The 13,555-nt window shown below is 46.7% G+C and overlaps 1 protein-coding gene across 1 annotated transcript in view; it reads left to right on the top strand.

Annotated features, from left to right (window-relative positions):
* Positions 1–1,859, top strand: part of LOC138504283 (surfactant protein C-like) — a 58,103-nt gene extending 56,244 nt beyond the window's left edge. Inside the window, exon 6 of the mRNA XM_069624670.1 lies at positions 1,144–1,859. Within this exon, the coding sequence (XP_069480771.1) occupies positions 1,144–1,235 (92 nt within the window). The 3' untranslated portion in view covers positions 1,236–1,859. The remainder of the gene's footprint in view (positions 1–1,143) is intronic.
* The last annotated feature ends 11,696 nt before the right edge of the window (positions 1,860–13,555 follow it).

The following is a 13,555-nucleotide window of genomic DNA, read 5'->3' as shown; positions in this document are numbered from 1 at the left end:
CGCTGAAGTCTCTGCATAAGAAAGAGGACATGGCCGGTTGCAGCATAGTGTGTGAATTATCGCGTGCACGGTCCCACGTCCCTCCTCCTCCACCTGCCATTGTGAGGACCTCACTCGGATTCCCAGAGATGAGGAGAGGCCCGGCTTTTCCAATGAGGCCATACTATACTTCCGGGGACCTGCTCCCCCTACCATATTAAAAGACACGTGTTTGCCATGCTGAGGTGTAATTGCCTATTTTCTACTCTTCGCGGATTCTGGGTGTGTACCTTAATGTGTATTTCAAATATATATATATATATATATAGAGAGAGAGAGAGAGAAAGAAAGAGAGACACATATTCTATTACACACATTTTGTTTCGTGGGACTTAGCTGTATGTAGATATATATATATTTAATTGGTTATTTATAACACGCTTAATACCCAGAGGTTTCTAAGCGCAGATCGAACCTGTGTTGCTCTGTGTTGTCTTACTTCCAAGGCGAGCACATTGCCCCTGAACTATCCTCCCAGTGAAGTTATGGGGCGCAGCACTTAATGAGGAAAGTAGCGGGAATGACAAATGTAAGCCCCCCTGAGACAACTGTGTACAGTTGAGGGCTCTGCTGTACTTCACACGCAATGGACATGTTAGGAAAGTGCAGAGGCTCGGAAAAAGCAAGAGAAATGTCGGGGCGCCCATCTGCAGTGAGGAAGCCCGCCTCAGTGTGCCACTATCGCACTCCGCTCAGTTGAATTATATGTCTCCGGAGGATAGCTCAGCGGCACCGTGCTCGCCTTAGAAGCAAGAACACGGAGCATCAAAGGTTCGACCCCCGGGTCCGCGCTTAGAAAGCTCTGGGTATTAAGCGCGTTATACATATAATATCATATAGAGGCATATCTTCCCAAAGCTACAACCTAGAATCTTAATCTCTTATCCCAAATTTCAAGTACTTTGTTGACCTGTAAATTCGACCACTCTTTGACCCTGGTGTAATCCGGCGCAGCTGAGTATGATGTAGGGGACGTGGGTATGGCTCTTGCCAAATGCATCGTGTCAGGCACCTAGAGATGTTCGTATGCCAAATACCAATTAATTATCAAAATACACAATATTGTTATTTTTAAAAGTATATGTTTCTTCCTCTTCTTTGCAGGCCCAGAGTCAAGGTCCTTTTGCTTCTATGTACGTGTCTGCCGCTACTATGGACGTTACCGTTACTGCGCATTGTACCGACGCTGCCGCTAAAATACAACTTGATGTGCCATTCCTTTACTTTCAGAAAGATTGGTTACTTGGTGAAGTTTTCTAGTGTTTCTGCAATAAATAAAATGAAACGACCAACTGAAAAGAGAAATGATTCCGAGCGCAGTTGGGACCTTATCGCATCTTTTTGATCAGATCTTTTTGATTTTGATTTGAATTGATTCATATTTACCCCGATGACCAATCCGGTATCTAACCGCTGGAGATTAAATGACCTAGCGACAAATGGAACAGGAGAGAAAGTTACATGGGAAGATCTTAAAGCTTGCTAAAGGGGAGGATCAGGTCTGCAAGAAGATGAATTCACAAGTCTTTTGGTTTCTTCTAACCTGGCTCCACACAGCATAACACAGACTTTAGGATGTTGTGTGAGTCAATGGACAGTGGTGTGTGTCCCTTCCCTTTTCTGCTGTGGTATAATACCCTGCCCCCAATAATCACATGGTTGTGGAGGGCTGTGGCAGTTGTGTGTTTCTTCCCCACTGTGACACACCTGTTGCCATCCTCTCTTGATTGATTGGTGTGTTTGTTTTCACTGCCCTGCCTCTTGGGCTCATATTTGTGGCAATCACAATGTTTGAATAAAGAAGCACTTCTTGTACTAAATTTCTTTATGGTGGCCCTTTTTACTAATACTAGTGACTTTATGTATTGGAATTATGAAATGTGATCTGTCCTTTGATTTTGAGAAAATAGTATTTTATGAGTTGAGTTGGGTATGCATGAAAGATGACAACCCGGCTAGGCATAGTGAAGACTGACACATTGGCTGGTCAGGCGATTGACTGTAATTTGTTTAATTATTTAATGTGATATGTTGAAATGTAACTTTCCAGATATAAAAACTCAAAAATTGCAATAAATATGTTCAAACAGATCCAAATATACAAATATGCAACTATACAGATAATACCGTGCAATGAAGATAAAAAAAACAATAGACAATCAATGAATACAAAACATTCCGAATTCACTAAAATCAATTGATCTTTTTAATTTTACCATAGCATCTTTTGCACAGAGTCAACCATATTCTAAGAAAGTGCAAGATGTACAGGAGTGCTTTTGAAATGAAGGCGGAAGTACCAGAAGGCTGGGTCTTTAATGGAGTCTATATTATGAATGGAGTCTATATTGTGACCAAAAGCGCCCAGGTGACACATATAAGTGGTCCCAAGTTGATTACACTCAGTCAGCACATGTTTAGCCGTCTCCATTATGCTGTTCACTTTACAAATACGACAAGCCCTCTTTTCTGATGGCAAGTTAAGTGCTGGACCGATAGTATAGGGAGGCGATTGGTGCGTTGTAAAAATAATAATGTGCTTAAAAAGGACATAATCAAAGATAGGACTGAACGTTTTTGTAATTATAGAGCATATAAGGAACCTGGGTGTATTGTTTCAATTTAGCTAGATGATCAAAATTCCGATACCAGCCCCTGTGGTCTCTTTAATTCATAGAAACCCACATCCCAATCCGGGAGCTAATCAAAACAGATTCAGCATGAGCGTCACACCTGTGAGATTTAATTTCCATTCCTAAAGAGGACAACAAAGGGCATCTCAGGGCATTTAAACTCTTAAAATAAAGTAGCCCTTGCTTCAACAATACACTAGCTTCCAAGGAGGTGAGACCAAGTTCTAATCTCAACATTTCCATTGGAACACATTCAGGCAAGCCCAAGACCCTCCTCCAAAAGCCACCACCAATGGCTTGTAGCCAAGTAAGATCATGCAAAGTCAGGCTCTCAAGGCCATAGAGGATTGCTGGGCAAAAGCATTGTTTATACAACTGGATGGTGCCCTCCAAAGCCTTCCATCCATTTGACATTGTTAAACGGGCCGCATTGCGTTTCCGTGTAGCGATACATTCATCAGATCCCTATGGAACGTTCATTTCAACACCCAGGTCGTTGTAGCAGCCAGTGTATTCAATAGCTCATGAGGGAGCTCACGTCTAGGCCTATGGATAGTCCCATAAGAAAAGAGCATAATCTGTGTTCTACTCTGGTTAATGACAAGGTGGTTCTCCTTAGCATACGCCCACAATTCTTTAGCTGACCTTGCAAGGCCAGAGAAATTATGATCGAGAATCACCAAGTTATCTGCATAAGACAGACAAGCAACATGTAGGGAGTCAATCTTGGGAGGTCAATTAGAGATCCTTCTCAAACAGGAGGGCAGATCCACTAAATATAAATTAAAAAGCAGGGGTGCCAAAACGGACCCCTGCTTCACCCCCCTAAAAGTAGGGACAGAGTCCGTTAAAGCTCCACAGCTGTCAAGCCTATACTGCGTGCTTGTTCCCCTGTGGAGCAACCTCAAAAAATGAAATTCATGCCCTGGACAACCATATGCCTCGAGCTTGTCCCAGAGTCTATTACTACAAAACAAATGAAATGCGGCTTTGAAGTCCACAAAGAGAGAATATAACACAGGAGCATCTTTAGACATAGCTCTTTCTATCGACATGTACCCCAATCTCAAATCATGCGTGGCAGAGGAACCGGCTCTAAATCCTGTTTGAAAGTTATCAAGAGTTTGCTTAGCTTCTGACCACTTGTGAAGTTCTCTAATAAAAACAGCAAATCATTTCCCAGTAATGTCTAAAATGGACAGTAATCTATAGTTCCTTGGCTCGCAACGCTCTCCCTTCTCAAAAATTGGTATTAAAACTCGAGATTCCCAAGATGGCCGCCATGCTGTGAGGATGCATCCTCACTCTCTCCAGCGAGGCCAACTGCAGCAGACCCTTGGGCCGACAGAAAGCAACAAATAGCCCCAAACATCGCCTGGTGACAGGACTTGCCCCGACAATATAAGGATGAGAAGAGATTGCCCAACATCCAGACAATATCGGAGAAGCCCCTAAGAAGAGGAGGCCTTGACAACTGAGCCAGCCACCACAGAAGCGCGCCCTCGGTGGGCATCCCCCCACATCTACAGTGACTTAGTTTCCGGGATGTAGGAGGAGGGAGAGGAGCCGGAGAAATCCTCTCTGAGAGAATCAGCTGACCCCCATTGGCACTCAGCCCACAGTCGAAGTCAAAGAAGTGGATGCAGCCGTGTAGCAGAGCCAGCAGGGAAAGTCAGTGGAACTCAAGAGGATTTCACCCCCTTCCATCCCGGCAAAGTTCAGACGATACCCAGACCCAGGTGGGGCGCTTCGGCGCAAAGGACGTAAGGCTGGTGAATCCGTCCCACGGCCATAAAGGGAAGCTCGGGGGGCGGGGGGCTGAAACACTGCACCCTCTGATTCAGCTCCTCTCTGAGAAATCGGCTCTGGGCGGGACACATTGGGCCTCATTACAACCCAGGCGTTATGGGGTTAACGGTGCCGTAAAAGGTGTCGGCGCCGTTAAACCCTTAACGCCTGATTACGAGGTCCCTTTGCGGGTTGCACTTTAACGCCTGCTTTTAGCAGGCGTTAAAAAACCAACCCGCAAAGGGACCTAGGAGCTAATTACGGCACCGTAATTTACGGTGCCGTAATTAGCGCCTTCCCCATTCCCATTGAGCCCTATGGGGCAAAAATGGGAATGGGGAAGGGCCATGGCGGCATGGGGAATTACCGCCCCACCAACCTTGGAATGGGGTGGTAATTCCCCATTCCGCCATGGCGGACTCCGGCATGGACCATGGTGCTAATAGAGTCCTAATGAGGCCCATTATCTTTATAAGCAGAGGGACGGTATACTGGTGTGGGAGCGTCAGTGGGCCTGGCAGTGTGAGGGGGCCCACATATATGCCGCCCCAGGGATCCATCGGAGGATATGGTATGCATGGAATCACGAGCCTCCTGAGATTCTCACTGTAACCTCTTCTTGGCAGACAGATGGCATAGAAAGCCGAGGGGAGACCAGGGAGAAAGGAGACATACATATCACCACTGCGGGACAGCCAACTAAGGAGCCAAGAGAGGCGAGGTGAAGCACGGTCCCCATAAGCATTGCAACAAAGCCCCCAGGTCCGAGTGAAGCGTGGAGGTCTGTGCGCTGGAGAGAGCGAGTCTGTAGCTATAAGATCACACCCCAAAGCAGGCCAGATCAATGACTAATCAGGAAGGAGAGCACAGGGGGCAGAAAACTTCCAAATGCCAGGGGCAAGAAGCAAGAACCCCACAGCCAAAAATAAGATGACCATAGGCCCACAAGGGGGACAAATAGAATGCTGTTGGGGCCAGCTACAGGAAGAAAGGCCTCCAGGACCACAGAAGCACCACCCACAGAGGAAAAGAGGCGAGAAAAAACCTATGCCATGGCCTTAAACAAAGAAGATTGTATGGAATGCCTAAAGGGAATGGAAGAAAAGACGGTGAGCTTCTTTCAGGATCAACCGACAAAAATGAAAGAACACTCGTGAAGCTCCCTGCAGGAAGTGCAACACGAGATTAATGACCTAGGCACCAGGGTAGATGCAACGGAACAAGAACTCTCAAATCTCTCCGAAGAGGTCAGGCAGAATAGCGAACGTCTGGAACAGGTTGCCAAGGCTACACACAACATGGAATTGCAAGCAGTGTACCTGGAGAATCGTTCTCACGCTTTGGGACCCTACTGACAGATACGTGCCCAAGGACTTAAAGATTGATTGTCTACACAGAGTGGGCCAAAAAGGTCAGGCCCCGGGCTGAGACCGAGCAATGTCCTAGTCACACTACCATCATACGCAGAGAAGGAAAATATACTAAGGGCAGCTGGGATACATGTAGAAATCACGATAAATGGATCTTCAATCCAACTATTCCAAGATCTAGCAATAACTACATCGCAGAAACGTAGTGGAATGCAGCCACTAACGAAAGTGCTCAATGCTAAACAAATCCCCTACAAGTGGACCTTCTCGTTCAGGTTCTTATTCTCATCGGAGGACCGACAACAGAGAGTGGTAATGCGCAAAGAAGGCATGGCTGTCATGAACATGGATGAGAGGGAAGATCATTCAATGCATAGCCACAGAGCTATTCCCCCCAAAATGCCAACTCCTGGGAACGGTCGAGAGTCCGTGGATGGAGCACCACCAGAGATAGAAGGCCACAAAGACCCCATGGCAAGAAAGGATACTCTGGTCTCCAAGACTGATATCGTACCTCATCCGGGGGTCCCAGCTACTGAAGATACAAGCCAATGGGACAACATGCAGGGGCGGGCCTGGAATACATCAAATGCGAACAATGGAGCGGGTGGTAGGAGGACATTTGGGCCAAGCCGGAGGAGGAATGGCGGACAGTCATGGAATCAGTAGAAGGGTGTAGTTCAGCCTTCGTGGAGAAAACCCCAGGGTCATACCATGTCCGACACCCCAGGGTATTATTTGTGGGGGTTTACAGGACCATAGGCCCTGACCGGGGTAGGGAGGAGGGGATACGGGTGGGGTTGCAGGTGGGGGGAAATGGGCTAGGGGTTTGGAGGCAATGGGGAGTCAGGGGTAGAGGAGAGGTGAGAGGGTGTCCACACATCAGAGGGACTGGAAAATACAGACTAACAGCTAAGGTACAGAGACCGACCGGGGGAGGAACACATAGAGCGAAAGATGGCAATCACAGTACTATCCTACAATGTTAGGGACCTTAACTCCCCAGTCAAAAGCAAGAAGGTGGAAGGGGAGGTGAACCACAGTAAAGCCGACATAATAATGCTACAAGAAATACACATAATTAAAGTGGAGAAATCTATACCCACTTCAACCTCTTCTCACAACTACATCAGGCAAATGCACAAGGGAAAACGGCAGGGGTACTGATAGGACTCAGAGACTTGCTGCAGACAGAAGTACCGCAGATCTTGAAGGATCCCCAGGGTTGGTATGTGTTTCCAAAAGTACAAATACAACCAAGAACAATGACCCTGGGAATGGTATATTCCCTAAATGTGGGACAAGAACAATTCCTTTGGGATACCCTACAGAAGTTAGGATGATTTCCCTTATTGTGAATTTTTCTAACAGGCGACCTCAATATAGCATGGGACCCGAACATAGACAGATGTGCGGGTAGAAACCAGGATGACCATCTCACATCCAAAACCTTGAGAGAAGCGTTTGACAATCTTACACTAAAGGACACGTGGCGACACAAGAAGGGTAAGGAAAAGGGATACACCAGCTTCTTGCATGTATATTAAACAATGTTAAGAACAGACTATGGGCCTCATTACAAGTGTGGTGGTCCAGAAACAAGGGTGCCAGTAAGCTAATCGGCACCCTTGTTACTGGACTGCCACACTACGAGTCTGCCTACCGGGACCCGGCTCAGCGGCCCCGGTGCGCAGACTTGTCACGGAAGCACCAGCACCATTAGCAACAGCGGTGGTGCTTCCATCTCCCCACTTCCATAGAGTCCTACGGGAATGGGGAGTTACAAAATCTGGTGCCTGACTTCTTCCACCGCCAGGACTTGTAATGTCCTGGTGGCACTGGGAAGTCAAGCGCCAGAATCTGTGTTACGGGGTTGGTGGCAACCCGCCGGTCACACCGGCGAGTTACTGCCAACCTTGTAATTAAACCCTATGTCTGGATGACACCAACCATTTTGGGGGAGGTAATAGATATTCAAATAGGGGCAATTGCACTATCTGATCACGCCCTAATGACAGTGCAGGTGAAAAGATGGGAACTTCACAGGGGGTTGTGGTCATGGACACTCCGTCAGGAACTATTTATTGGCAGACAGGATGACGGCGGATACATTGGGGTACAAAATACAAGAATATTTTGAACATTATGATAATCACGAGGCCTCGCAGGAGGAGGTATGGGAGGCCTTTAAGGCTGTGATGAGAGGGGAAGCCATAGCACTTCATACCCAAAAATGCAAGCTGAGAATAGCGCAGGAAGAGGAACTAGAGACCCAATTTAATGAGGCAATGCTAGAAGTGACCAGGAAAAAAGAATAAAACAACCATGAGGAAACTGAAAGGGATTAGAAGCCAATTAGAGATGCTATGGTCACACAAAGCAGACCAGGCCCTACTGCACACACGGCAACGCTATTATGTGAGTGCAAATAAGGCAGGCAAAAAGCAGATGCAAACTGCACTGTAGCAGGCATCAAGCAACAGGATGGGTCGATAGCATCGGACTCGGAAACAATAGTGAGCTCCTTCAAAAAATTCTACGGAAGCTGTATACTTCTGACAACCCAGACCACTCAGCAGTGACAGACTATTTTATGGACCTCCATTTGCGCACATTCTCATCCATGGATAGGGCACGCCTTGAAGAAGATATTACAAAAGAAGAAGTGGAGACGGTTATAAAAAATCTTCCTCAGAATAAAGCTCTGGGACCAGATGGATTCTGGGTGAGCTTCTATCAGAAGTACAGCCAGTTACTGTGCCCCGGACTAGTGAAACTCTTCAACTTTATCGGGAACAGTGACACATACTACGGCAGAGGTGAAAGTGGTGGTATTTGGGAAACCTAAGAACGATCCAGCGCTATGCAGCTAATACCACCCTATAGCCCTTCTGAATTTCGATGCAAAGATTTACACGCGGGTACTGGCGGCAAGATTGACGTCTCTCCTCCCAGCTCTGATAGGCATTGACCAGTCTGGTTTCATAAAACAAAGACAAACCTTTGACAACACCAGACGTCTAACTCGCATGCTAGAAAAGGGAGGGATAGGACAATAGCAGGCACTACTAATATCCCTCCATGCCAAGAAGCTCTTCAACCGCGCGGAATGGCCCATTCTGTTTGAGGCGATGGAGCGGATGGGAATGGGTCCGAGATTCATATGAAAAGTATGGGCTAACTACTCAGACCCCATGATAAGGCTTTCAATTACTTCCTGACTATCATTACAGGGGGCACACAACAGGGATGCCCCTTATCGCCACTTTTATCTGCAATCTACCTAGAACCTCTCCTAGTAGCATAACAGACGCAACACATCAATACACAGCATACGTTTTGGGGGGAACACAGGGTAGCGGCTTTCGCAGATGACAGGTTGATGACTTTGACAGATCATGAAAGTTCAATGCCAGCCTTGGTACAGGAACTAGAGATAGTAGAGAAGGTCTCAGGGCTAAAGAATAATCAGACCAAGTCGGAACTTCTGTGGCTAAGGCCCCCTAAAGCAATAGACATGCATCAACCAACATCAATACCATTTAAAGTAGCAAAGGGCACAATCACCTATCTGGGTGTTAATCTGACGCTGTCAATATCGGGCCTATATGCTTCTAACTGCCCTCAGCTGGTAGCCAAAATGAAGGCCGATCTCAATAGCTGGGTAGCCAAAATGAAGGCGGATCTCAATAGCTGGACTCCCCTGTGGATCACTTGGCTGGGGAGGATAGCCGCTATGATCGTACTACCTAGACTCCTATATATTTTCCAAGATGTTCTTCAAGTCAATCAACAGAACTATATCACAATTTATTTGGCAAAATAAACGACCAATGTTGGCGCTAGATACCTTAATGGCCCCTAAACAGTGAGGAGGTCTAGGACTTCCGAACCTCATAAAATATTATGAGGCGGCACAACTTCCGGTAGTCTGAGAAAGGTTCACGGACGATATGACCAAGCAATAGGCAAAAGTGGATCAAGCAGTGGCTACCATGCCTCTCAAGGGTCTCCTATGGCTAGAAAAGCAGGGCCGACCAGGCAATGTCAAAGGGAGCCAAATACTCTCAGTAATTTGTAATACATGGGACAAATGACTAAAACAAGGGTAATTGTCAACACGTCCATCCCCATTCACCCCAATGTTAGAGAACCCTCAGTTTTCCCCTGGAATTAGGCTGGGAGCCTTCCACGGTTGGAGGACAAAAGAATGTAAGAAAGTGGGGGACATGGTAGGGGGATGGGGGGGGGCAGGTTATGACATTTGAGGAGTGTAAGACACACCTCGCGGTGAGGGAAAGGGACAGGCTGGAATACTACCAATTGAGACACTAGTTGAAACAGCCCGGATTCAAAGCTGCAACTTCTAGAACACTAACAGTATTCGAGAAATGTATAACAACGCACTCCGGGAACAAACACCTAGTGTCACATCTGTACCCTGATCCTGATGGGGGGAGAGGAAGGACCGCATATGGCCACACATGCAAAGAGGGGAGAAGACACTAGGAGAAGACATACTGAGGGCACATTGGGAGAATCTCTGGGGCAACATCACCAAGCTTATGAGATCCATTCCGACCAGTTAGGCCTGGTACAAGGTCATGTTCCAATGGCACTACACTCCGGAAAGGTTGTATGACATATATCCAGACACAGCCCAAGAATGTTGGAGAGGGTGTTCGGGGAAGGAGGTTGGAGACATGTATGGTGGGAATGCCCAATATTGGGTCCATTCTGGGGGGAGGTGAGCTCCCAAGTACAACTGGTTCACTGCAATTTGCCCCCAAAGAGTGGTTGTGTGGGATAATGGATTACGACCTCTGGATCCTCACAAAACCACAACGCAAAGCCTTCATGGTACTTGTTATAGCGGCCTGGGTAGTAATTGCCAAGAAATGGAAACAAAAAACACCCCCATTGATCACTGACCGGCTCCACAAGATATGGAATACAATTTCCATGGAATGGGTAACCTATGGAACCCAAGGGGAAAGGGTCAACTTCTGAAAACAAAAATATTGGGGAGCGATACTGGACTTTTTGAGAGGGAATTACATGCAACAATGGTGCCCCCAGAATCTAAAAATATTGGCCATAATGTAGGGAAAATGACTATTATGGAAGAAACATGGAACTTAAAGTTATCTAAATATTTACCAGACGTGTGGGAGAGGGCAGGAGGAGGGGGAGGGTCTTGTTTATGTATGTAATGGAAAAAAAAAACAATAGAAATATGTTTTTAAAAAAAAGCTCTTCTCTATGATTCCGGAATGACCCCAAATTTCAAGATCTTCTTCAAGAAAATGTCTAAGATACTAGCCCAATACATCTTTTTTTCAATACCACGCTAGCAAGGTCATTTGGTCCAGGGGCCTTAGATGGCTTCAGTTTACCAATATTTGCTGTTATACTCTCCCTATCTATCATCAAAGCAGGTTTATATTCTGAAGCTGCCTGAAGGGTTGATTTGCACGACCTTGATATTGAAAGTTCATCTCAATGTGGCTCTGCCATTTGCCTTCATTAATGGGATTGATCAACTGCTTATTCATATTCCCTTAGCTTTCCCAGGCAGTTGCCATATGCCTCTGGTGTTGTGCGCATTTAACACTGCTCGAATAGTGTGCCATGCTGCATTTTTAATAGAAAAGCACCACCACTTCATCCAGTTTCTGTACATATTATTCTTTTCATGTAACATTTTATTAACATTTTCTAAATATTTCCAACACATTGTGAACCCCCCATCCCCCCATGTAGTCCAATCTTGATCGCCCCCCAACCCCTCTAGCCCCCCTTCCCTGAACTCCTTCTCCTTTGTGACTCGCCCCCATTAAATTGGTGGAATCCCTCCTCTTGAAAGGCCACCAGATTTGAACTGCTTATGGCGAATGTCCACAAAAAATCACAACAGTTCCAACAGCCTCCTTCTCCTCAGGCACCAGAACCCCCTATATCCTTTCTGGAGGAACCCCAGCACCCCCCCTCCCCAGAACCCCAGCACCTGGGACCAATCTGCCAAAAATCCTTGATAATCTCCTTGATGATCTCCATTCCAGGGCTGCAAAGTTCCAAACCTTTCCCACCTAAGCCCAACATTGCCATACCTCTATTGCCCCCTCCCTTCAGTCCCAGGGTCTCTGCTAGTGCCTCCCGTATTACCCTCCAGCATTCTTGAATACACAGGCAGTCCCACCATATTTGATTCTAGGTTCCCACCATTCCACATTGCCTCCATCATAAGTTGGGCACTGTAGGGTAGAATTTGTGAATTGTTTTCCAGAGTTAGGTGCCAGTGTAGCATACGTTTTACCCATATTTTCTGGATTTGCAGGGACCTTGTTAGCATAGGGATGTTGGCCCACAGTTGCTTCCATTCTATTATTTGTCCCGTTTCCCCTTCCCAAGACGCCATGTATCTTCTTTCCCTTGGTTCCTCCCCCTGTTTGGTGTGTGAGTAGATTGACCCCGCTATATATTTATCCCCAGAATTTGTCATTAAACATTTCTCAAAATGGGTTAGGGTTCGCGTCGCTGCTTCCTTCCTTCAGGGAAGGCTGTATTGACCAATGTCTTATTTGAGTATATCTAAACTTTCTCTTTCTTCCAACCCAAAGTCTGCCTTACATTGGGGGTATGGTTTTATCTCTGACCTCTCGAACATATCCCGGATCTTATGGCAGCCTCCTTCCCACACGCGCCAAAGGCAAGTCCCCTATTCCCTGGGGTGAAGTGTGGATTGCCGAACATTGGTGTAAATGGAGATGGGAATATGGTGATTTGGGCCCGCCTTGTTAAGCTCATCCGAGGAGCACCCTACCACTGACAGTATCTTGCTGCAGTACATGTTGATTGGTCTATCTCCCTTCGGTTTCCATAAAACCGCCTCTTGATTCTTCCCTACCACTGCCTTGTCCATTGCCCTCCATATCTTATCCCGGACATCCTTCAACCAGCCCCTCATCACCTTTATTCGTGCCGCCATGAAGTAGACTTTAAAGTCTGGCTCCCCCATTCCACCCCTGCTTCTAGGCATCATCATTACCCTTCTAGCTATTCTGGGTCTTTCATTGTTCCAGACGAATCTCCCCATATATATTTGGATAGCTCAGAAAAAGGAGCCACGGACCTGTGTTGGGAGAGTCATAAAATAGTACAGTAGTTGTGGAAGGATAATGTAACGCTCACCTGATTCCCGTAGAGGCGCTAGTCTTGACTGGGCGTATACCGTATCTTCAAAGGTGATGTGTGACACACGGCTGGCTCTTTGGGCTGGACCTCTGTGCACTGTATGTCTGACTCGAAGGGTAAGATGTCTTAGGTAAGTGAACGCCGTGCTCTCCATCTGCCTCGGGGCAGGGTGCTGTAACCAGTTTCTTCACTGGATAAGGGGAGCAGGCCTCTTGACTTCAGAGGACTGCTGTCCGTCGTTTACTGCACGAACGGAAAGATTCGAGTAATTCTAATGTCTTTAAAAGTCTTTAGTAATGATGTCTCTTGTTTTGCAGGGTTCCGGCGATGGCGGATGACGGGCTGAAGTGAGTTGAAGATGGAGCCCGTGTGATGAATAGAAGCGCCTGGAAGCACGTAAGTAAGCGCTTGTTGCCTGCTTCACGATGCGCTCTAACTGTCTTTTTATTTTGCAGGTACAAGTTCGGAGCGGCTGCAGGGTGCCGGAATACCCACTGGGTTAGATGTGGAAAGGAGTAATGGCACGTGAGT

The sequence above is a fragment of the Ambystoma mexicanum genome, chromosome 11, assembly GCF_040938575.1.
Source record: "Ambystoma mexicanum isolate Mex_15411 chromosome 11, UKY_AmexF1_1, whole genome shotgun sequence".
Taxonomy (NCBI): Eukaryota; Metazoa; Chordata; class Amphibia; order Caudata; family Ambystomatidae; genus Ambystoma; species Ambystoma mexicanum.
Note: the sequence above shows the minus strand (reverse complement) of the source record. Positions and strands in the feature narration are given on the sequence as shown.